The 13286-nt window shown below is 44.3% G+C and overlaps 1 protein-coding gene across 9 annotated transcripts in view; it reads left to right on the forward strand.

The window, feature by feature from the left end:
• Positions 1 to 2927: 2927 nt before the first annotated feature.
• TCF3 (transcription factor 3) overlaps positions 2928 to 13286 on the forward strand; it is a 129404-nt gene continuing 119045 nt past the window's right edge. For 8 of the 9 annotated variants that reach the window (XM_083349652.1, XM_083349654.1, XM_083349655.1 and 5 more), the window contains exons 1-2: positions 2928 to 3630; positions 10252 to 10350. In XM_083349652.1, coding sequence (XP_083205778.1) covers positions 10279 to 10350 — 72 coding nt within the window. In that variant the 5' untranslated portion in view covers positions 2928 to 3630; positions 10252 to 10278. The remainder of the gene's footprint in view (positions 3631 to 10251; positions 10351 to 13286) is intronic. The other variant, XM_083349653.1, reaches the window with a different exon arrangement.

Raw genomic sequence — 13286 nt, forward strand, 5'->3', positions numbered from 1 at the left:
AAGATTTAAACCATGATTTACACACCATCAAGGACATAATGTGCTAAGCCAATACCAAATACACCCCATTATGACTTGATGTAATATATGAATGGGCATTGTCTAGGACAGGGGTTGGGAATTATGGTCCTTTTATTACCTATGGACTTCAACTGCCAGAATTCCTGAGCCAGCTGGGAGTTGAGGTCCAGAGTTTGTAAAGTTGCCCACACCTGCATAAGACCTCCATTTTTAAATTGCTGGGGAGAGGAAAGAGGGGAGACGGTTCTGCATGGTTGTGGTTCCCCACCTATGGTCTGGGAGCTTTTGAATGGGAATGTATGATCCTGTAACAGAAAGAGCAATTGCATAGGCCAGGGGTGTCGAACTCGCTGCGTCACGTGACGTGTGTCGTGACATGTTGTGACTTTTCCCCCCTTGCTAGAGTTGGGGTGGGCACGGCTTCTGCATGATGCATCCGGCCCATGGGCCAGCAGTTTGACACCCCAGCATAGGCAATCAGTATTTATTTATTTATTTATTTATTTATTAGTTTTTATAAACCGCCCTTCTCCCGAGGGACTCGGGGCGGTGTACAGAGGAAGGGAAGGTATACAGACCGAACAATAAAATAATAAGAAACACTAATGCACACAAACTGGGACCCCAATTAACGCTATCATGCCAGGCCAGCCTGCTGGAACAAAAAAGTTTTTAAGTCGCGACGGAAGGTACGGAGGTCAGGGGCCATCCGGATTTCGGTAGGTAAGGTGTTCCAGAGGGCTGGCGCACCCACTGAGAATGCCCTCCCCCTGGGGGCCACCAGCCGACATTCCTTGAGCGGTGGCACCCTGAGGAGGCCCTCTCTGTGGGAGCGCACAGGACGGTGGGGTGCTGACATCGGCAGAAGGTGCTCCCGTAGGTAGTCCGGACCCATGCCATGTAGGGCTTTGAATGTCATTGTTAGCACCTTGAACTTCACACGGAAGGCAACCGGAAGCCAGTGCAGCGCACGGAGGAGAGGTGTGATATGGGAGTATCGGGAGGCTCCCAAGAGTGTCCGTGCCGCCGCACTTTGCACCAGTTGAAGCTGTATGTGTTTTCCTGTGCAGTATTACAGTGGGAGGTTCACTCAATAATCATCAAATGTCTCAGAATCAGAGAGTCTGATTGCCTGGGGAAGAGGGAGAATATTTGCTTATTGTTGTTTTAAAAATATCCTAACAACGCTCAGCCCACGTCACAGGTGGGGAAAACTGGAGGAGGAAGGAGTATTAGGTATGTTTGTCACCTTGAGTTATTTATAAAAAATAGTAAGATGGGGTAAAATAAAAAAAATACAGTTGATTCCCGATGATCTATGGACACACATCTGGGCAGTTTTCTTTGCAACAGTGTGGAAGAGCTTTGACAGCATTTTCCTTCAGAATGTTTTTTGCAATTTTAAAGCCCATCCATCCCTCAGCTCTGGCAACCTCTTTTCCAACAGTGAAGAACGTCCAGTTCTGCCTAGCATCAGATCTCAGAGAAGGACCCTGTCAGATGGCTAAAGTCCATTTCTTAAGATCAGTCAATTCCTCAAACTTCAGATGGTTCTATATTTTTGATGGGGAAGGGACAGATGCTGTGGGCTGCATATTTGCTGGATCACTAATGTGTTTTGCATGGGATTTTAATTGAATTGGACAGCTGTGCGAAGAGGTTTTCTCTTACAGAAAGTGGTAAGCAAGTTGGGGTGGAAATCGGAAGATGTTCTGTAGACATTGGACAATGCTTCTGTGGAATAACAAGTTCATATGACATGGCATGTCCCCCAATAAAATCAAATTATGGCACACGATGCTGGCATTCACATATTTAAAATAATGGCTGGGTCTTGCAACCTATTCATCCAGAAATTGGCAACTGATTTATCCCAAAATATTGAGGAAAACCAGCCATTCTCACAGGTTAGAGAAATGAACATATAATTATGTTGGGATGGGTCTTAACATTATTGGATCCCTACAAAACCAATTGGGACAATCATTAGGCCCCTGCCTTCCTCTCTCTTTCACACTTCCAAGAACTGAGGATGGTGGCTGTAATTCCTTGTCTCTTTACAGGCAGTTCTTGACTTATGACCACAATATGCTAACCAAGGTGGTTGTTAAGTGAGTCCTGCCCAGTTTTATGACCTTTTGTGCCACAGTTCCTAAGTGAATCACTGCTGTTAAATGAATCATGCGGTCATTAAATGAATCCAGCTTTCCCACATTGATTTTGCTTGTTGGAAGCTGCTTGGGGTGATCACAAATGTGTCCCCATGACCCTGGGATGTTGCAACTATTGTAAATACATGCCAGTTGCCAAGCATCCAAATTTTGATCAGGTGACTGTGGGAATGCTGCAACCGTTATAAGTGCAAGGGGCCAGTTGTAAGTCACTTTTTTTCACCACCCTTATTTATATCTTCACGTAGTCGCAAAACAAATGAATGTAAGTTGAGGACTACCTGAACAAAACTATGACCCAGACTGCCAGAAAGGGCAGCAAAATGCTGGAAGGGGGAGGGGGGAATCCTAATTTTTCTACTCCCATCTGAAGTTTGCCTGGAATTTAGTCTTAAGCAATATCCACTTCCACATCCCTCCTTTTTTCACTTTCCCCGGAAATATTTGGGCGTGCGGAGTTCTTTTCGTCGGCCGGTTGTTAAGTAAAATAAACAAAAAAAGGGGGAAAAACAAAATCCCACTGGGAAGAATTCCGTTTCTCATTCTTTTCCCAACTCCTCGGGATCGCCGAAAAGAGCCTTGCGGGCAAAATCAAGCCGTCCTCCTTCATCACCACCACCCCTCCTCCTCTTTTGGGGGCTTGTGCAGCTGGTAGTAGTGATGGTGGCTGCTGCGGCGGAAGGATACGCCAGAGAAGGAGTGTGTGTGTGTGTGGGGGGGGGGGGGAAGGTCTCGATGCGAGTGTCTGTGTGTGTGTGTGTGCATGTGCTTGTGTGGATGTGTGGAAGCCAAGGAGGAGGAGGAGAAGGCGGCGAAGGAGAAGGGGGCGCCCGTCCGCTGCCCCAGCGAGCCAGGGGGGCTTGGAAAAACGCAGAGAAGAGAAAGAAGCGCCAGCTATCATGAGCCAGCGAAGCAAGCGCTAAGCGGGGTCCGCGGCCGGAGGCTCAGAAGAAGCACTTTTATCTTCCGAGCGCGGATGGAACGTTGAAGAGGCCACATCAAAGGCTCCTGGCGGGCGGGGGGGGCCGCAAAACACCCGATCGAACGTTGGGACAAACATTCGATCGAACGTCGGCGCCGTCCCGAACTCAGAGCCCGACGGGCCCAGACAGAGCCAACCTTCGGCGGAGCGCCTTTCTCCCCCTCCTCCTCCTCTCGTTTATTTTCCCACTCTCGCTTTTTTTTTCCCCCTTTTTTTTCTTTTTTTAAAAAAAAGCCTCCCTCCCTTCCTCCCTCGTTTTTTTTTTACTACCATTGGTAGCCGTTTCCGTTGGCTTGGACATTGTTAAAGCTGCCTCCACCGTCTCCGTCGCCGCCGGGAGAACAATAGGAAGGCAGGAGGGGCGACCGGGGCGCCCACCCCGGCTGCGCCCCGGGAATCTTCAGCCATACTTGTGGATGTAACCCTCCCCCCCCCCACCACCACAAAGCTGAGCAGGTAAGCCTGAGGAAAAGGGGGGGGTGGGTGGGTTTAAGCAACTGGGGGGGGAGGGCCTCTGTTTTTAATTTTGGGGGGGTTCGTTTGTGACTCCTCCCCCCCTCCACGGAACTATTTTATTTTCGGAGGGGGCCGAGTTGGCTGAAGTCTTGAGTCTTCTCTTTCTGCGGATCTGTAGATTTCACTTTGCTACTTTGTTCGGCTCTGTCCCCTTACTTAGTAAAATTACTGTTACTCTCTTTCTCTCTGTATGTTTGTTATTATTGAGGTGTATTTTTTTCTTATTCTTCCCCCACACGCACGCACACACACACACACACTTGTCCTTTCTTTCTTTCTCCCCCCCCCCCGGAAGTGGCATTAAACTTCATGGGGCGGGAAGTTAGCTGAAGCAAAAAAGAGGGGGGTCGATGAAGGAGGTCTACTTAACTCCTTTTGAGGGTGGGGGAGAAAGGCAACAAGCTTTTTTACTCTTTTGAGCTTTCCTTTAGACCTGCGGGGGAGTTCAGCTTTGGGGGGGGGGAGAACATAATAACCTAAAACAGAAGGGGGCTGTCTAACACCCCCCCCCATTTTCGTACCTCTGAAGTTTATTGTCCTTAAAGAAAGAAACGCTGGGAAGTGATGTCTTAATTTCCCAGCAAAGAGTACAGATGCTTCCTTTCAGTTGCAGGAGTTTGTTCATTTTAAATGAACGGATCCAGAATTCACTCATAGGTACACACATGCACGAGAGCCCCCCCCCTTCCCCCCCCACAGATCTCCCTCTGTCTATGGGAAGTTTTATTATACTTTGTCCAGCACCAAAACTTGGTGTGTCTATTATTTAGTGTGCAATTATCAAACGGTATATGGATTCAGAAGATGTTCTGGAGGGTGATTGTATTCCTGATTGTCCCATTTTTGCAGACACCCTTTCTAAAGAGTTTTTAATGTTCTTTCTTCACACTCTCACTCTGGGGAGAAAAGCACACACCAGTTTGACGTCAGTGATTGCAGTATAGTCTCCCTTTTAAATCCCAGTTTGCCAATTTTTTCTCTTTCATCCCACTGCCCCCCCTAATTTATAGTTTACCAGTATATGACCCTCTCTTGCTTAAAACAAAACAAAAGCCCAGTACATGCTAATGAAAGTGAAAAACTTTTCAAATGGGAACATATCACATTGGTGTCACTGCTTGACCGGATTATTCTTCTCCAGCTTCCATTTACAAATCACACACACACACACACACACACACACACACACACACACAAACCTCCATCCCTTTTGTAACTAATATTTCTACAGGTTTGACTTACCAAATCCCATGTATGCCACCCTCCTCCCCAAAATTATTGGATCTCCTGCACAAATGAAATTGGGAAAATACAAGGTTTAGGCCATGGATGAAATTAAGCAAACCCTGGGATTAAATTCCTGCTTTGTTTATTTCAGCCTTTTGACTTTATTTAAAAAAGAGGTATGGTTCCCCCCCCTCCTTCCCTCTTTTCCCTTCAGCAATTTCCTTGGGAAGTTTGTATGGCAGCAATCTAGGCCTACTTTTAGAATATCCCAGAGTTTAAGTGCAATCACCTAATTTTTGGAACTCTGTGGGGAAAATTCTTTCTGAGAACTTAAGTCTGTGGGCAAAACTATTTCTTCTGACTTTGATGTCCATGTGTATAAAACAATTGTCTCTAGTTTAAATATTTGTTGTTGCTGTTTGCCAATCGAATGGGCAAAAACCTCTCTCTTCTTTTTTAGTTTTCAAGAAAGTTGACAAATAGCTGCAAAGTTCTTGTGTAAATTTGAAATAATGCTGCAGATTCTGAGTGAAACTGCTCCCTAGACCTTTAATAAAACAATTCATTATTTATGCTGAGTTGTATGTAGATCTTCTACTTATCTGCCTAGTGTTTTCTTCAATCACTTGTTCCTGTACATATATATTACATGTCTAAAATCTATAGGTTTATCTGTGTGAAATCATTCTATATACCTGTGTGTAATATTCTCAAAGCAACACTATATTAATCTAATTGACTGCTTTATTGTGAGCAAGTTGTTGATAGCTGTAAAATAAGTTAGGCCTCAGTTACTGAAAGAGAAAAGGGAGATCCCCCAAGTCCGTTCTTAGATACAGCATTTATCCTCCAGTAATATGGGTGCTGCTGCATTTGAGGAGGGGGGGTGTGATGAGGCCCCAGATGGCAGCTGCTTGCATATAAGAGATTCCTTGTCTGCTGCATTAAACCAAACTGGAAAGAGAGAAAACCTAATGCGAATCCTCCCCCCTTTCTCCACTAGTTCAAAAAGAAATTGTAAAAAGCTCTGTGTGAATGCACGAAGTAGATAGATGTCGGGAGCCTTTGAGCGTATTACAAACTTTTCTTTTTCATCCACAGGCAAGACACCCCCCCCTCATACACACGCACACACTTTGCTTTGTGTTAGATTTGTTTTCCCCTGACTCCCCCTCCCTCTTCCCCCCCCCACTCTCCGCGTTTTTTGATCTGTTTGTGACTGCATTAAGTTGCCTAAAGATGGAACACTTAGAAAGCAGAAGAGTTCTAGCAAATATCCATAAACCTGCCTGGAGTTTGTTTAATTTTTTTTCTTTAAAAGTATGGTAATAGGGGAGGGGGAGGGGGAGGGGCTTGGGGGATGGGGGAGGGTCCCGGGGAGCTGGTTTGGAGTCTTTGTCCTGAAGGGGGAAAAAAAAGTGTTCCGCTTCTAGTGAAAGGAACCCCAAATGAGTCAGGTTGAAGGGCAGCGGGGAGGGAGGGGAACCGTTTGGAATGGGGGGGTAGGTTGGGGGACGCTCATCAGCTGGGGGAAAGCCACTTTCTCAGGCAGGACGGGGAAGGGAAAAAGATTTGAAGAAATATTTTGGGGAGGGGAAAACTGCCTGCAGTCCAGCCACTTTAAAATTTGCCCTTGTGCTCTGTGCGTGTCTTTCCCGGCGGAGAAACGGAAGGGCACCAGCCAGGAAGGGCACCAGCCAGCTCGCAGGGTTGTACCCCCGACTCTCCTGGAACATCCCTCCTGGAACATCCGTGCCTGAAGTGAGATCGGCTTCATCGGCCGGATCCAGGCGATTGCTCATGCCCAAAGCACGTGTCTGGGATTCTGCCGTGCCTCGGCTTAGGACTGGCAAGTGCCCTCAGCGGAGGAGGGCTGAAATGCAGTTTAAAGGGGTGCTTTTTCTATCTCTCCCCCCAGACACATATGTGAATGGAACAGGGGGAGATTTATTTTTGTAAAAAAAAAAGGAAAACTTGATGAAGAGGTAGATGGGTGGTAGGTACCAATGCTTTCTACCATCCTTCTCTGCTCCTCACTCCAGAGTGAGGAGAAATTCTGGGGATACCCCACAGCTTTGGGGTTATTTTTATTTCATTGCCACCATTCCTCCAGTGTAGCAGTCTGCTCTTTCCAGATTATCTTCATAATAGTCTTGTGAGGTATGCTGAGCTGAGAGTGGTGGGGGGGGAAAGAGAGAGAGAGAGACAGACAGACAGGCCCGGTGAGTTTTCCTCAGTGAGTTGAATCCAGGTCTTCAGGAGTGCAATCTGGTTTTCTGGGCGAATGATCAAAAAGTTTTGTTTTCCATCTTTGAATTTAGTCCTTATTACAAGGAGTTTCTGGAAACACGCTTAGCAACTTTCAGATAAAAAGTAATTGCCAGATAGTTTGCTGAAATTAAAGGCTCTATTGCACCATTACTCAATTGCCTTCACTAAGTTCATAGAGAAAGTGAGTGGGTGTGAGTCTTTCTTTTCCCTTCTAAATTATAGAGTAAACTGGATTTGCTGCACAGTCTTGTAACCTCATAGTATTCAGTGGGCCTCTCTGCCCATTACATGGCATAGCCTGAAAGGTCTGGGTTACAATCCTAATTGTGCTTTGTGTAGAGTAAGGCCCGTTGGCAGTCATGGAGCTTACTCTCAAGTAGACATATCTGAAGTTTCTACCCACCCACTCAAGCAACACACATTTATCTATCTACCAGCAAAGGTAAATATTGCTATTCCCCATATGTCTATTACATAAGATTGACAATGAATATATAAGGCACAGTTAAGAGTACTTAGATATTCTACTTCATTATTATTCTATTCTATTTTGATTGACATGGGGCAATGGGGCCTGGGGGCATGTAGAAAAGGAAGAGAACTAGTAAAGAAAACTCAAGAAACTAGAGCAATTAAACTGGTTGAGCTGTCAACCCCTGGTTAGCACATATTGTAGAAGGTGTGCTTTAGTAATTTGGGGCAAACCCCACTAGTGCATTTCTGGGGAGGGGGGGGAAATCTCCCATTTTCATCCAGCAGAATTAGGAGCATTGAAAAGGAGAGTGGAGTGGTCTAAGTGGTGAAGATGCCAGGCTAGAAACCAAGAGGCTATGAGTTCTAGTCCTGCCTTAGACATGAATTCTGGCCGGGTGACTTTGGACTAGTGGTCCCACTCTGGGCTCAACCCACTTCACAGGGTTGTCCTCATTGTGAGGAAAATAGAAAGAGGAAGGAGTAATTAGCTATATTAGCCACCTTGTGTTATTTGTAAAAATAATAAGAGAAGGATATCAATAAACAATTGGGTGTATCTTCCAGGTCTGTGATTCCACGTGAGCATTGGTGCACAAGTATCTTATCTGTTCACAAGCCTCAAAGAAATTAAGGATTCTAGTGTTTGTTTTGTGCCTTGATACATCCCATTTGGGATCAAAGGCCTGTGTGGAAACTAAATTCCCACTTTCATGCTTAAAAAGTACTAAGAAATCTTTCATTTGTCCTCTTGTCTAATTTGAACTCCTTTTTTTTATAATGAATGGCTTGTACCATATCTTGTGGCAGAGAGTTGTACATCCTTTTGTTTGTTCATATCGTTGGTGGGTGACCATAAGCTCTAGTCTTAGGGGGATTTAAATAAAATATTACTTACGGTAATAATTATGTGCTGCAATTCCTGAGCCTTGAAGTTTCTCCTATCTGTAGCTTTTACCAGCAAGCGAGATTAAATGTGAGGACATTTCACATCACAGTGTGAAGTAATTTTTTTTCTTCTGAAGACTACAAATTTAAAGCTTTTATCTGACTGCTTTCCTAGGCAGCATTCCCATTTGATCAGATACACACAACCAGGACAACCTCCTTTCCCCTCAATGCTTTACAGCAGCCTTTCCTTGTTGACTGAGGATTGTGGACTTCGTTGTTGCATTTGGAGGTGCCCAGATGCAAAAAAAAAAATGTTCTGTGCTTTAAAGGATTGCTTAAAACTGGGCCAGGTTTACTCTGCAGTAGATCCTACTGAGTTGTGTACTGTTTACTCACTTGCAAGTACAATAATTATCTGTATTCTCACAGTGCAAGTATACACCTAGGCTCTTTTAAACCAGCAAGTCATTTGGTCTTCCTTTTGTAATTCTTGCACTGAGCAGGGGGCTGGATTTGATGATCTCTGTGGCCTCTTCCAAGCCAAGGAGCTGTTAGTAATTATGGGTTTATCTTACACATTTGCATGCCACCCATTCCCAAATGATTCTGGGCAGCTTACAAAAAGACAGACTTTAAAAACCACACAGTCAGCAACATGGGGCAGGCAAAATTAACAAAGGCTCCCTGCCCCAAGGACACTACAGTCTTTTTTTTATGGGGAGGATAAGGCTGGGAAGGATGGAGAGTGAGGTGGTGACCAAATGAAGCTGATGATTTGAGAAAATTGTTGCTCATCAATACAAGTAGCTTTTCCTCAGATAAAGCAAAGTCTCTGTGCAAAAGATGGAATTTTTGTATTCACTGTTAATCTAAATTTGGGCACATAAGACACCCATTTTTTTGCATTTCTGCTCAAAAGTTTCAACAGAGTTTATTCTCAGGTTGGTGTACTATTGCAGTATAATTGCCCTGTGGGGGTTGGATCAAATGTTGATTTTTAGTTTTTAGAGCCAGTATCCAAAATTCAGATTTTAAGTATTTCCTATTGTGTCTTTTAAGGGTACAGGAAATGAAACTCTTGCTTTATTATCTGCAAGAATACAACAACTCTAGTCCTAATTAAAAAAAAAGAGGATTGTGATTGTGATTGATGGATTTGTAAATAGATGCAGCATTTTGTATTAAGTGCAGAATTACTTTGGGAACCTTAAAAACCAAAGCCAGCAACTTTTCTAAGTACTAGTTCGGTAACTGGAGCAACAGGTGATCTGGAATAGAAAATAGGCCATAACCTTTAGATTTCTGCTGCCTCCCCGTTCTTGCATTTATCAGTGATTTTTTTAGAATTTTTTTATTGGTTTTGAAGTGGCTGAAAGTCAAGAAATTGGCACTTAAATATACTCTGTGTGTGTGTGTGTGTGTGTGCGCGCGTGCGCGTGCACACTCGTGCCTGTGTGTGCAAGAAGAAAGAGTTTTAATTACTCCTTGCTTGCTAGAGAATTTTTGCCCGGGAGGATTTATAATTCTGAGAAATAGTTGCATATTATATCTAGTATTGAATAACATGAGCTTATTTTGAAGCGCTTCCATTCCATTAAAAAAAAAATAATCTTTCTCTTCTCCACTTCTCCTATCCTGCTTCCTTTCTCCTCCCTGTCACCCCCTCCCTCCCTCCCTCCCTGTTTTCTTTTTCTAAAAAAGACAGACACCATTTCAATCGGTGGGAATATGAACCAGCAACAAAGAATGGCTGCAGCAGGAACTGATAAAGAATTAAGCGACCTGCTAGATTTCAGCATGGTAAGTGAGACGCTGGGAGTGGGAGTGGAGGCTCCAGAGGTCCCTGAATTTGGGGTTGTTTTGTGTGTGTGTGTGTGTGTGTGTGATGTCTAAAAGAGCAGCAGCTCCATTTGTACCCGGCATGCTCTGGGCTGCAAGGGGAGGGGTTGAAGGAAACCCCTAGCAGCGGGGTGGGGGTGGGGGTTGGGTTTTAACTGGGAGTCACAAACTGCAAGCTTCGACTTGTTTGTTCCCTGTACTTAAGAGTGTCAAGGGGGACCACTAATTGCATAGTCTCCTTGTTGTGAAGGCTTAAGGAGGTACAGTAGTTGACCTGATGGGAAGAAAACAAATCAGTCGCATGTCTTCTTCCACCTTTTAAAATTTTTCCCCCAACAGATAAAAGTGCAAGGAGGTTCTCCTAAACCGTGCAAAATACTATCATTAATCCTGGATTCGTCCAGAGTCTGCCTATCTCAGGCTCTTTTCTGGCCAAGCCCAGAATTTTAATTGGTGTTTATTGTACTGGGAAATAAGTTCTGCTGGCTGAATTCCTTGCAAATGATCTGAAATGGCCAGAGAAAGAAAGCAGCATTGGCTTGATGAGTAGGTACGTTTGCTTGAAGCAGGAATTTAGAGGGAGGTGTCAGAGAACAAGCAAAGATCAGAAATGGGTGCTGTTCTGGGGTCCCCTCCTGCCCCAATGTTTTTTTTTAAATTCTTCTAGAGGGGGTATTTGTTGATTGGGTTGGCTTCTCTGTTGCATCTTTCTATATTTGTATTAACCCCAAATGTCCCAGACCAAGCAAAAATATTTGTTTGTCCTGGATGAGTGTTTTTCAAAACTTGGCAAGTTTAAGATGTGTGGACTTCAACTCCCAGAATTCCCCAGCTGGCATAGCCAGCTAGGGAATTCTGGGAGTTGAAGTCCACACAACTTAAAAGTTTAAGGAACCACTGCATTAGATTCTCACCACCATTGGCTCAATATTTTACTGGATGTTTCACCAGGGCCTCCCAGCAGGACCACCACCTCTTTCCCTTTCTTCTCAATGCTTTTTTGAGCTTCCACTGACAGGAGTAGATGCAGTTGGGAAGCTGTCATTCAAATTGTACTTCAAAGGGTGGGAGACCTTGGCTTTTTAAGATAAGAGCCCTTTTAAGATAAGAGGCTCTTTGGAAGGAAGCTGGAGGGAGATAAAGAGATACACTGCAGAGCAAAGGATGACTAGGGGCAATCCTTGCTTTTTTCGTGGCTTGTTTCTGGCTTGTTCAAAGGGGGGACATCCTGGCTTTGCAGCAGTGTCCCTTCCGCCCACGTTATGTGGTTTGTTCCCCAATATTTTTTGGCTCATGGGAGGAGCAGTGGGTAGATTGTGTATCTTCTGTTCTGGTTAGTTCCTTTTGCTCTGTTAATGATTGGTTAATATTTTCTTCTGATCATGAATGTTTGGGGGCGTCATGCAAATGATTATTGAGGGTTGCTGGAAAGTCGTCGTTTTTTTTCACTCGGGCGATTGTTCCACATTGGCAGGATAATGTTTCTGCTTAAATGGAGCTGCCATCTTCTTCGTAGCTCATTCTTTTCCACCCCGGTTTCTCTTCCTCTAATTTTTGTTTATTTATATCCTGCCTTTATTATTTTTATAAATAAGGCAATAAACATATCCACATACCTTCCTCCCCCTGTTTTTCCCACAACAACAACAACAACTCTGTGAGGTGGATTGGGCTGAGAGAGAATGGCTGGCCCAAAGTGACCCAGCCAGCTTTCATGACTAAGGTGGGATCTGAATTCACAGTCTCCCGCTTTCTAACCTGGTGCCTTAACCACTAGACCAGGGGTCTTCAAACTTGGCCCTTTTATGACTTGTGGACTTCAAGTCCCAGAATTCCTCAGCCAGGCATCCTGCACTAGACCAAACTGGCACCCTAATTCTTTTTTTTTTTTTGCAAATCCATTTCAAGCCCCTTAACGTGGTGGTGGGAGTACACATTTTCAGGGTCTTTTGAATCAACTATATATTTCCTACATTAATGTAGAGACTCAACGTGGCATTGTAATTAAAAGCTAGAAGCTGGGAAATAGTGAGTTCTAATCTTGCCTTAGACACAGCTGGGAGATCTAGTGCCAGCCAGTATTTCTCAACCCTAGGAAGGAGGGAGTGGCAAACCACTTCTGAAAACGTGCCAGAAAACTGTGGGAACTTGTTGACCTACGACCACAATTGAGCCCCAATTTTTTGTTGTTAAGTAAGATGTTTGTTAAGTGAGTTTTGCCCCATTTTATGACTTTTCTTGCCTTTTCTTATTAAGTGAATCACTGCAGCTGTTAAAAGTAAGTAGCACAGTTGTTAAGTGAATCTGGCTCCTCCTATATTACACAGAAAGGTCTAATTAGTGTCCTTTGGTCCCTCACCATAGCTATCCTGGACTGAATACAATTTAGTGTGATCAAGCAGAGGTGATCTATCCTAAAACTTAATATGCCACAGAAAAGGCCACCTGGCCTGTTAATTTTCTGCAGGCAAGAATCTCAATATTGCATATCATGGTTGGCAGTGAACACAGTCACATCCCCTGCAATTTCCCAGGCTGGAAAAATCTGGAAGATCTGTTACTGAGAGAGAGAGAGACCATCTTGCTTGGCTTTATGTATCTTTCTAGAATTTTTTTTTAAACTGAAGGAACATTCAACTCTCTGAGATATTTCTAAAGTGGTTCACTCTAGTTAGACCAGGGGTAGGCAACCTTGGCTCTTTTATGACTCATGGACTTCAACTCCCAGAATTCCTGAACCAGGCTGGCTCAGGAATTCTGGGAGTTGAAGTCCATGAGTCATAAAAGAGCCAAGGTTGCCTACCCCTGAGTTAGACATTGGCCATCTCTGCAGGAAAACTAACCTCGATTCCCACAAAGTTTTTCCAGAGCCCTAGCCAATCCTTTCTCTGGATTGA

The sequence above is a fragment of the Vipera ursinii genome (assembly GCF_947247035.1).
Source record: "Vipera ursinii genome assembly, chromosome: 1".
NCBI classification, from domain to species: domain Eukaryota; kingdom Metazoa; phylum Chordata; class Lepidosauria; order Squamata; family Viperidae; genus Vipera; species Vipera ursinii.